This window comes from Sesamum indicum, linkage group LG6 (assembly GCF_026168435.1).
Source record: "Sesamum indicum cultivar Baizhima isolate 11 linkage group LG6, ASM2616843v1, whole genome shotgun sequence".
Classification (NCBI taxonomy): Eukaryota; Viridiplantae; Streptophyta; class Magnoliopsida; order Lamiales; family Pedaliaceae; genus Sesamum; species Sesamum indicum.
This window is the reverse complement of record NC_142662.1, coordinates 916,413-928,596: the sequence shown is the minus strand read 5'-3', so window position 1 is coordinate 928,596 and position 12,184 is coordinate 916,413. Positions and strand designations below refer to the sequence as shown.

General features: G+C 34.6%; 1 protein-coding gene across 1 annotated transcript; it reads right to left on the bottom strand.

Annotated features, from left to right (window-relative positions):
• Positions 1-2,397: 2,397 nt before the first annotated feature.
• LOC105165741 (FG-GAP repeat-containing protein) lies at positions 2,398-11,956 on the bottom strand. Its single transcript, XM_011084857.3, has 13 exons — positions 11,718-11,956; positions 11,420-11,578; positions 10,846-11,097; positions 10,607-10,726; positions 9,566-9,646; positions 8,611-8,706; positions 7,654-7,749; positions 6,804-6,857; positions 6,504-6,707; positions 5,896-6,021; positions 5,430-5,495; positions 3,985-4,284; positions 2,398-3,198 (listed from the first exon to the last, which is right to left on the bottom strand). Exons 1-13 carry the CDS (start codon positions 11,778-11,780, stop codon positions 2,725-2,727), a joined length of 2,091 nt encoding a protein of 696 aa, XP_011083159.1. The 5' UTR covers positions 11,781-11,956; the 3' UTR covers positions 2,398-2,724.
• Between the last annotated feature and the right edge of the window lie 228 nt (positions 11,957-12,184).

Below are 12,184 nucleotides of genomic sequence, written 5' to 3'. Positions count from 1 at the left end.
ATCAACTTTATGAAATTTTGCACTTTCTCATTTGTAATTATTTTTCCACCAAATTTTTTGTCCAAAAAAGCCATTACATACAGTGTATATGTGATATATTTAAGGGTTATTGTGATGTGATATTTTTTTACATATGCACATGTAAATTTTTTCGCTCAAAAAAATAATCATACTTGATAAAGTGTAAATTTCACAAAGTTGAGATGGTAAGTTGACACAAAAAAAAATATAGATGCCAAGTGTGAAAACGGGCATAGTTCGGATGGCAAAATGTTGTTTACCCTATTATATTTTCTTGTAGTGACATACAAACACACACTCACAACTCTCTTTCTCTATATACTTTATATTTTGAATAAATTACAACGACTCTCCTGAAATTTAGCATAATTACGAATACATTCTTATTATTTTAAAAATTACCAATATCCTCCTGATTTTGATAGTCGTCTGACAATTATTCCATTCCATTAGTCTTTGTTAGGTGTTCATCTATTTTTTATGATAAACTAACTAAAAATGCTCTTTTGGACTAAGAATCATAATTTTATTTATTTTGAAAAAAAAATAATTTTTTTTTATGACCAAGTGAATAATCTTTATAATTTTTAAAATTTTTTCATCCACCCATTCAAATTTTTCACTAAATACAGTAAGGACATAGTTAACAATTTCATACCACCATTCATGGATTGTATAAATCTATCAAACATTGGGCGGATATTTGTAATTTTTCAAATAATAAAGAGACATTCGTAATTATAACAAATCTCAAGGGAGGTCGTTGTAATTTATCCTATATTTTAATGTGACTTTTTTTTATTTTATATTACATCTTATGATTCTGAAGGTGATGAAAATAAAATTCTCCTCTCAATAAGTATAGACAATTTCGTTGCTCGACTTAGTGTTTATTCAAAATGAACATTCAAAATTTTATAAATTATTTTGATAAACGTACTATTTTATTAGATATTTAGTATATCTTTTTATTTTATGATTTAACAAATAAATCTTAATGTATGTCATTAATCATAAATGGCATATGATACAAATTTAGTCGTATTGAATTACAAGTGGTAATTATATTTTTTTAATTAGTTCAAATATGATCCTTTCTTCTTTTTGTTGTGTAAAATTTTGAAATATTTGAATTCAAAATTAATAAAATAATTTATACTGATCCCCCAACCCATTTGCAACCCAATCCATTTTAGACCCACCCACTTGAATTCATTTTGAAACCTACCCATTTTAAACCCGACTCATTTAGATCCAATCCAAACTCAATTCAATTTACCCATTTGCCACCCTAATATTAAGAATTAACTTAGTTTTGGGTAATTAATTTGAATTAATTTAAATTGAAAGTTCATAATGTGGTCATACCCACCAAAGTTGCCCATGAAATCAATCATAGTCGTCCACGAATTAAGGCTGCAGTCCTTTTAAGACAGTGATGAGACATCAATTTCATAGACTTGTGACGTATTTTCTCACAACAAAATGCATCATGTTAAAAGCATGGATTACATACATACGTCAGCTCCAAAAACTATTTTTATACACTTTACATTTACACCGCTAAAAAAATTTCCCGTCTTATATCTCTTTTTATTATAATTTGAACGAAAAATATTAACATGAATCAAATTGTAATGAAAGAAAATTAGATGTACAAAGTGGATTTTTAAAGAAAATATAAGTATAATTTTAAAACTTCTTTGAGAAAATTGGAATTTTACTTTTCAAAAAAGAGTCTAAATGTAATTAACCTTTATATATATATATATGAAATTTTAATTGAAATGTATACATCAATAATATTTTTTAAAAATAAAATAAGAGAATATTAACCTCAACCGAGTAACACTATCGCCATATATCTATATTTGATTTAATACACTTAAACTTTCTCTGAAAATACAAAGTTATATTTTCTCCGAAAAGACTTTTGAACTTACACTTACACCCACTCCAAAAATTATTCATTTACTCCTAATCTCCTGCTATTAGGGTATGAAAAAATATTGATATCAACAAAAAAATTAACATATATTCAACTTTTTTTTTATTTAATATTCTTATGTATATTGTTGTACTTATAAAGAGATAACTATAATACACATATATGAAATGAGATTAATCATTATATTTTTTAGTTTAAATATAAAATTATTATTAAATAAAAATATAATTAAAAACTTATGAATTTTTTTTTGCTAGCATCAGTCCTTTTTCTTCCAAACCCAAATTAAAAAAAGGTCAGTTGTAAATAAGAATTTTGGGAGGAGTATAAGTGTAATTTTGAAACTCTTTTAGGCAAAATGTAATTTTATATTTTCATAGACACTCAATATTATGAAATAATATGACAATCCTATTGTTCAAAGAGAATTGGAAACGTAAGTTGAGATACTATTGCTGGAGTACTTGAGGGTTGCAGACCATCCAAAATCAAAAGCACGCTTTATACATTAATCTACCTCTTGCAAGCAGTACACGTGAAAGCTCTTCAAGTGAAGCTGTGAAAATCTATTATGTAAGAAAGGAATCCGAAAGCTTACCAAGCTCCACTATGTGAACATACTTTTGCAACTCTTTCATTCACCTATTCGCGTACCTGAACAGCGACTTCTCTACCGATCTTTACACGTTGAAGGTTCCAGGCTTGAAACTCCATTGTGCAAGTTTTCCTTGGTGTTTACAAAGCTCTTAAGGTTGTCATAGCGGAGGTGATGATGCCCGAGGCTTAACCTTGCCGGAATTTAAGTATTGGGAGACAAATAACACTCCCATCACGACTATGAGGCAGCCGACGAGGGTGCTGAAGAATAGGGCCCCAGGTTGCCTGGTCTGAACAAAACCATACACCCCATTAGAAGTCACGAGAATAAGATCTGTCAACCCGTCGTTTGAGAAATCATCGCACACCAACGCGTGTGTGGCAGGTGCAGGGAGATCAACTGTTGTTAATAAACTTCCTCCCGGGGATAGAACAACAGCTTCTTGATCTCCTGCTGCAAGAATTAGTTCTTGGCTGTCATGTTGGCGCAATGGGAATGCCATGAGCGTGGGGACGGTGGTAGATTCCGTCATGCCAGATGGAGATGGCAGGTTAGACCATGTAGCGCCTGTTAAGAGCTGCCAGTTCCAGATGGCATCGTGTCCATGCACGCCTGGAGAGTATGATGTCACCTGGAAAAATGTGCATCTTAGTCTGCCAGTTCTGAAAAAGTTGATATGAAATTACCATACAATGGAGAAGTTAAAATATATTATAATTTTCGGGATAAATGCATTTTTTGTCCTCAAATGTAGTCACTAATGCGATTTTAATCTTCAAACAATTTAAGGTTGCAATTTTAGTCCTCAAACTTTAACTTTCTTTTGGCACTTTTGGCACTTTAACTTGTCCATTAAACTTGGAAACTTTATTTAAAGTGAAAAAAATTGCTATTTTTCTCCCATTTTATGGGGTTTTTCAAATTATAATCCAATGCACCCATTTTTTCTATTTTTCTTCAAACTGCAAAAGAGAATAAACCAAAAATAAATTTTCCTATTATTGACACTTTTTTGTTAAGATTATTTAGAAAATTTGTTGCTCAAATTTATTTTTTTTGGTTTATTAACTTTTGAAATTTGAAGAAAAATAAAAAAATTGGATGCATTGGATTACAACTTGAAAAACACCACAAAATGAGAGGAAAATACACTTTAAATGAAATTTCTAAGTTTAACGTAAAAGTTAACAAAAGACCAAAAGTGCCAAAAAAATTAAAGTTTGGGACCCAAATTGCAGCCTTAAATTGTTTGAGAACCAAAATCGCATTAGAGACAATATCTAAGGACCAAAAAGGCATTTATCCCGTAATTCTCACTCCAAACATCTGCACTAACCGAAGAAAGCTTCGAGAACAAGCATTTCAGTATAAGGTTCATTATCATTTATGTGGAAAAGGAGAAAAACAAGACGTATACCTCCCCTCGGTTTGTTAGGAAGACGACGTCGCCATGACTTCCCTTACGATGCCTATGACCATCATTTCTTGGGATGAGAATGGGTGTGGCAACCTCCAACGAGCTGGCATCTGCGTGTCTGCTAAAGCTTCGGGAGAACTCTCCATGTTGGAATAAATTAAAAGGAGAGTGATGACATATTGAAGCATTAAAAAGCTGTTCCCGAACAGGCACGCCTGATGTTGCGACAGCCCAACAGGGACGCAGCACTTCCATTGATCCACTCACTACAGTCCGTTCGGCACCATTTGCTCCAACAGCCTTTAGAGGAAGACAAACATAACATTAATCAATAAAGAAAATCAGTTTTATTTGACTAATTTCACATTTCAATGCACTGCTAGCTCAAGTATCCGTTCTAATTCTTTTGCTGGTATCATGAAAAAGAATTGGTTAGGTCCCAAACTCAACTATAAGTAAACTCAAGCATATCGATATAGGCAAAATTCTACACCAACAAAGATGGTATGCATATGTAGTGTTTATGTTATGTCGTAAGTCCTAACGGGGCATACTACTTTTATACATACTACAACTACTTTTTCTTGGCAAAAGTCAAAACCTTGGTGGCCATAAAATGCTGGTCACCTTGTACCAAAAACAAAAAGCAATTCAGTTTTCTCTTCTGTATGTTTAAGGACGAGAACATTTCTCACTTCGTCAATACAAATGACGAGTTGAACTACAATGCTTAAGTGTACAAAACTTAGAGAATGAGACGCATGTGATCTATCAAACCACGGAACAGAGTGGTGAACATGGATTACTTCCAGTCATATTGCAATTAGACACCTAAAGCCGATCAACAAGATGCCCAAACCACCTGATCTGATATATAAATTCATAGTAGATTTTGGTCTTTGAACCAAAGGAGGGGCATCAAAATCTCACCAATAAACACCTATCAAACTGCCTAGATTGGGGTAAGAACTGCATACAATGTTGACAGTAATATGTGGCCAATATGAGTTAAGGCCAAAAAGTGTGCTGGGGAAAAAATAGGCTTTGTAAACATGCCAACCGTAACAGGAGAAAATTTCAACTCTTGTCAAAGTTGGACTTCCAATTTAGACAGGACAACTATTAAGTATGACTAAGTTATATAATTTATTCATAACCACTACAGTGTTTCACCTCCATATGCAAGAGTGGGTGTACAAGATACAATTGGAATATGAAGATAATTCTTCACAAAGGAACAAACATTTTACTGAGAGAAATTAAAAAGCTGCCGCTTTGGTAAAATGCACTGCTAATAAGAAATAAAAACTTACAAAAAAGAAACTTAAAAAGACAAAAAATTGGGCTAAATGCTACCTGTGGCTTTAATGAAATGCATTGGTAACAGGGAACAGAAAGAACTTATAAGACATACTTAATAAACAAAAAGCCTGGTGAAAGCTAACCTGTACATGATCTAAGACACCATCTCCATTAATATCAGCATGAAGGCCACCTTCTTGAAGATGTAGCTGGATGGATGATGTAAATAAAATTTCATGTCATGTGGTTTGTATTAAAACGTACACTAATAACAAAGCATGCAAACATACTTTAGCAAAATGATATGCATATTTCAGAGAATACGTTAATAGTCCTGATGAAATCCAGGGCGCAATGCTTTAAAGGAGCAATGATCATCACCTAGATATCAACACAATAACGACAATGCACCATTGACATGACTACTTAAGCTTCACAGCAAAAGGACTATTTATTATGTTGAACATGCTCTACTGATCCATCCAAATTAAAAAGCATTGAGAGAATGTCATATGCACAAAAAGTCTCATTTCAGTAGCGTCTCTACTAGTCTTTGGCTGCAGATGTCATTGAAACTTAGGAATAAAGCTATTTTAATCTGATTTTTACCTTACATAGGGTGCGTCCAGATGCCAAATGAACTGCTTCAATCCCTTCCTTTTCATGAGCAACGACAACATTAGGCACCCACCAGAGCTGAGTGTAATTTGTTATGGTAGGTACATAAGGTGTAGGCTGCACAATAATGTAAATGAAGTGATTGGTAAAGGCTGCAACAACTACCGGCTGAAAGCCATATAATACTCTAAAAATTATTAAATTCACTGAACAGGGTTGCATTATGTTACTTATATGACCCATGAAAGAAAATCATTTTTGTGGAAGCAATAGTTAATCAATTTTACATCTTCCTCAAATTTACTGAGGAAAAAAAAAACTGAGCAAAGAAGTTCTTCAATATCAGCAGCAACACTTTGTTCTCTTATAAAATTTTTCTTCATTAAGGGTACATGGTTTGAAAATTGGATATTAGCAGCTTCAATCATGCAATGGCGCAAAATATCAAATTAAAGAGCTTAACTTTTTCCCATGCTGGGATAGACATGTAGAATTTGGTCATTTGCAATCAAACGATCATTCAACATTGTCTGCATTTAAGTGAATAAATAGGGCAATATATTTTAAACCAACTAATAAGACAAACCTTGCAATCTCACCTTCTTTGTTTTTGCAGATTTAGCAATATTAACTGCCTTCTCAATCACGTTTGAGACTTTTTTGCTCATGTCCTTTCCAGGAGAATGTTTCTCTTCAGGCTTGTGATATGGATAGGTGGTGGACCTGCCAGATAATTTCTTCAGTGTTTTCCTCTTGTGGCGCCTGAAATGTGCCAGCTTCAACAATGTGTCTTCCCGGCGATCCTGATAAAAATATAATTCAAGCACATATCAGGTTCACAACTGGGCTTTACATCAGCCGTTTGATTCTGCGACATATATATATAACGCCATGCTTACCCAATGGTGTGGCATGACTCCTAGAATGGATTCTCTGAACTCCCTGCACTCAAACTGCCGTGGAAGACATTTAAACAAACTCATTGATAAATCACATTTGCAGAATTAAAAAATAAACATGCATCAACAATGACATAATTTCACATATGCAGGACCTACATTCATGACAAAAAGAAATGCGTAAAGAAGCTCTCAATTGGCAGACACAAAATAATGAAAGGGAAAAAGATCAGATTCACTTTTCAACTGATTTTAATAAAAAATCTAAATACAACAGTATATCTCATTGAACCATCGCACCAATTACCACACTGTAACAGCTTATTGAACAACAAAGGAGATTTTGTGGAGTGAAATTCTCCCAATGCTAGAAGGTTGAATCCTCTTCTAATCTTATACTTAAAAGTGACAGGCATCAGGACCCAAGAATCACCTGTTTCCAGCATCAAGTTGATGTATTTCAAACCCCACGTTTAATTACCTCAATCTCACCAACTAATATCCAACCAAAATTCGTTACAAACTTCTTAAAAAGGCAAAAAGTAGCATCCATCCTGCATCATCCAGTTAAGGAATCCTAAAACTTCATTTGTTTTAAGTCCCATAGGTATTCGTCAACTTGACCAAAAACAATGTCGGTCATCAAAATCACAATCTTTACTACGGTTTTCACGAAGAAAAGTGCATTAGTAAAACTTTCATGACGTCTTTCTGCCCCATCTTTCACAATCTTTTGTCAAGAGAAACCAAAGCCACAGATCAAATAAGACAAAAGATGATCACCAAAAAATATATTTCAATTAATCTTCAGCAATTTTGAAGAGTATCTCGTTTAGCAGTTAATCAATACCTCTCCTGGATGACGAGTGTTCAAGGCATGGACATCAAGCTTGTAATTGTGCTGTGGAATCAATTGTGATGCATCGGATGATTCAGCCTCAATCTTCTGCAAGGTTAAAGTCAAAACGAGCTTGGTGAAAGATATACACATCACGAACAAAGAGCTAGAAGAAGGAAACAAGTCATTTATGTATTAATCTAACATCATAAAAATTAGACATTATCAAAGTTACAAGTTGCAGAGCACATCTACATTTGAAAGAGAAAGACTTTCCTGACACCATTACATATGCATACACAATAGGGAAAGGGTAAGAATCTATGGTCATGAAACACAGAAAATACAGTGCGGGTTTGTCCTGTCCAAGTGAGGCAAGCCATTAGGAGAGAGTTTGAATAAAGAGGAATTTCCTAAAATAACAAGTTAGGCAAGCCATTAGGAGAGAGTTTGAATAAAGAACTTCTGAGTTCTGACTACTATATACTTCTTTTGATGAACACCTCACAGCCCAAATCAGTCTTAAATATAGTATATCTTGATATATCATATTAATGGCAGGTGTTTAAGAAATTTCCTACAATCAAAAGTTCTACTGAAATAAACAAAGGAGAATTCTTGTCTTTATTTTGGAATTGTGTCCTTGATTTAAGTCAGTAGTGATATTCACATTTTCTATAATTGAGTCCAAATATTCCTTAGTTCATACACTTCTTGTTGTGATCCACAATAAATCTGGTAGCACAGAGGAATTCTCATCTATGACAAAGATAAAAGAAACCTTTCATACTGTTTTGGTCTGTTAAAAAACAAAAATGAGAGAAGCAATCAAGCTAGAAGGCAGATAGTGACCTTTTCAAACTCAAGGCTTTCATCTCTCACTGACACTTAAAGCAATATATAAAAGTGGAAGTCACATTTCTAAATTTGGGAAGTGAAAAAGGATCCGTCAAGAAAATATAAAATAACCTCATTCTTTCTTGTCCACCGTAGTTCACCACTTCGACCAGCAAATGCATACAAAGCAAAGTGTCGTAAATCAGTTGTCCCTGCATTTTCAGAAGCCTGAAAAGGAAGACAATTAAAATAATGCATATCATGGAAAATGATAAGAATACCAGCCATGTAATATGCACATTCAAAACTTCAAGAGACGACAAATATTTGGAACATATGACCTCCTATACTTGTGATAAAGTCTTTACTTCTCATCCATTCAACTCAATAAGAGATGTTTATCCTTATTCAAAAAATTAGACAGGAGCACATTATATTTCATGTTTCTATCAGATGCTTATTTTGCATAACGAATAACATGGTGGTGCAAAATTATGTTGCTAGAAACATTATGTGGTTCCTGAATGTTTTTATCTGGATTATGCGTTGCAAAACATACCATACTCAGCAAAAAAGGAATAAACTAAAATCACAAAGTAAGATCAATACATATTTTAGTAAAGTCGAAGCAGGACAGTATAATTTCCCAGAAAGGCACAGACAGATCTTCGTTCAGGTTATAGATTATTTAGCATTATTAACCAATAAATGAGGTAGTAAGCATATCCTTCCTTTTCGTCTTAATAATTGAGGTAGTACTGTTATTATTGTTCTTTTTCTGTAGATGTTTCCTTTAAACTAGCTTGGCAATTTTATGATGATAGGTTCACTCAACCGAATAGAACTCTTAAGTAGCAACAGAGTTTCTTTTACAACTTGAAGCTCATCATAATTCCACAAGAATGCAGAAAAAGACCGAAAGGTGGACATAAAAGCAACTCTAAGGGGAAAGCTCCAGAAGAAAATAGGATAGATAACCTTAATAGACTAAAATTTGGATATACACCTGGAGTACTCTTACACATTAGCCAAAAAAAGATCAAAAGCACAAAAGAATTGGCATCAGAGAGATGAGAATCGTCCTTACATCCTTTTCGGTGGCACTTCTTCTGTGTTCCTCAGCAATCTTTTCCGCCATTTCAATCTCCTCAAAAGGATCTAAATGCATCTAAGGAAAAACACAAACTCATTATAATAGGGATCCTGAGTGGAAAAGACATTGGCCTAAAAACCCAGGTATTTGTTGTGAAACAGTAGCATGAACTAATTCAGGCAAGAAAAGGAGTAAATAAGAATTTTCCCAATAAAGACAAGAAACTATAGGTATGGACCACTACCAACTGAACTCCATTAGTTGAACAAGTAACAGAACCCAAGAACTGCAATACTATCAACAAAGCAACTAATTCAGATTCAGATCATTCAAAATAAGAAATAAATGACAATTGATAAAAGTACAAGCTCACTCCATCTTAAGTAACTCATCAATCTTTGCAAGAATCAAATAGGTAAAAAGGTAACTCTGTAGGTTCAGACTTGAAAATGCAAATTGCTTGTTTAACATTTACATTCCACATTGAAAATGAAGTTTCTCTCCTAACCTACAGGACTCTCCAGGATGGATAAAGCAATTTACACTATACATATAATTTGTCAATATCAATTAGCAACTTGGATTTGCATTGAGAACTTCATATCCTAAATCTTACAGCTCGGCAATCCACCAATTAATAGTTAGCATGCTTCAAGTAGCCATAAGATAAAGCAATACGAAGTGCAAGAAATTTGAAATATTATGAACCAAGAAGCAGGAGACAGTGTGGCGGTACAAATACTTATGTGGTATCTCTTCTTGGTAACAAACCGAAAAGGCATAAGGTGAACCCTTTTACCATATGTGCAAGCAAAAATGGATTGAGATCATTAACCAGATATACACCCAAATGTACTACGTACATTTTTAGTTGTCCACATATGTTAATGAAACTATCAAAACTCAATATGTTAAAGGCATCATAAAGGACAGCATCCTAAATCCTTGTTGGCGGTTGGCCAAAAGAATTTGACTGGAAGCCCTTAACTAGAAGCATAACTCAGTGTGTACAATGGAAAAGGATAAGCTACATACATGAGGCTGCATCTCCATGCGGCCACCAACAATCACCAAGCCGGCATCTCCATGCCTCAATGTGTAATTACTAATCGAGATAGCAATCTCCCTATGATGAGCATTATGGGGAAAATCCTTCTGTCAAACAGCAAAAGGAATTAGTAGATTAAAGAAGCTGGACCTGGCTTAAGAGCAGAAGCATACAAAAGGAGACTTATCTATTATCTAGTATACAGTTTAAAGTAAGTCTCATGCACCTGGAGATTTATATCCCACAGCTTCTTCAGGTTATGATCGAAGCACATAACGGACCAGCCTGATGTCACTACAACTAACACCTGCTTTCGTGGTTCCCTTTTATCGTAATTCTTGTCAACAACTCCAGTAGCCATTGCCACAGCACGCCTTCCTGTGGCGATGCGGAGTTTGTCAGGCAAAAGAGAAACTTCTGCTAGGACACGCGCTTCACTAAACCCTTCATCCACGCGTCTCAGATGAGGTTCCAAAACCTAATAATATAATCAGCATGGTTCCCAAAAAGGAAGATTATTAGCTCCATAGCTCAAGGTGCAAATAGAACCATAAGAAAATCAACAAGGATTGCAGTAGTATCAAACATTTCTTTCTTTTGACATTACTATAGCATGACTTGCGACAGTCTACAAAGAAATTTGAGCATAGCATCACTATGGCTAGCTGTTACAATAGCGAGCTCTAGCAAAAATTGCATTTACAAGCTAACTTAGGAGCTGTCAAGGGCATTGTATTGATTATTAGAATTATAATGATTTTAGAGAACTCTACAGAAAGAAAAGCACAAGTCCAGAATACCTGGATTTTCGCATCGTGGGTAGCCACAAGAACCTCCTTTTTCCCATCGCCGTTCAAATCCGCGACAATTGGCGGCGGGAGACGATCAGCCTCGTACTTTATTGGATACTCATCGGAAAGATGAACCCAGGCCTCTTTGAACGAAAAATCACCCTCGTGCTACATTTCATTAATTAACAGTCAATCACACACCATATATACAGGAAACAAAGGGCAATAATCAACGAAAAAAATTAGAGCAAAAAAAGTAAAAATCTGCTGTCAGGGTTTACGCAAGGTTTTGCATTTGCTCGTATACCTGAAGAGAGAAGAAAATGGCGAAAGCAGATAGCATCAGAATTGCTAAATCTCGCTTCCTCATCTTCACTCCCTGATTTTTCCAGCTTTTCTTCTGCTATTCACTGATTACAAGCAAACAATTCTGCAAATACTGAAATCTGATGGACGAAATTGCAGAGTCCAGAAGCTTTCCGTAGTCCTTCTCGGCTTCCTTCTGCTCCCAGTCCAGAGAGAGAGAGCGGAAAAGCAAAAGAGGTGCAACGCTTTATACGGGTTCAAGCTTCACCCGATCCGGATGCCCATTTACAGACTTCAAGTTTTAGACCGACCCGACACGCTACAATCCTCAATTTTGCGGATTGCGCCTTCAACTGTTTGTAAATTGCTTAACAATGTGGTCAAAATCTACCGATGAAGTCATTTAATACAGGATAAATTACAATAGAGGTTTATCATAATTAAAAATAATAATTTATTATTTAAAAT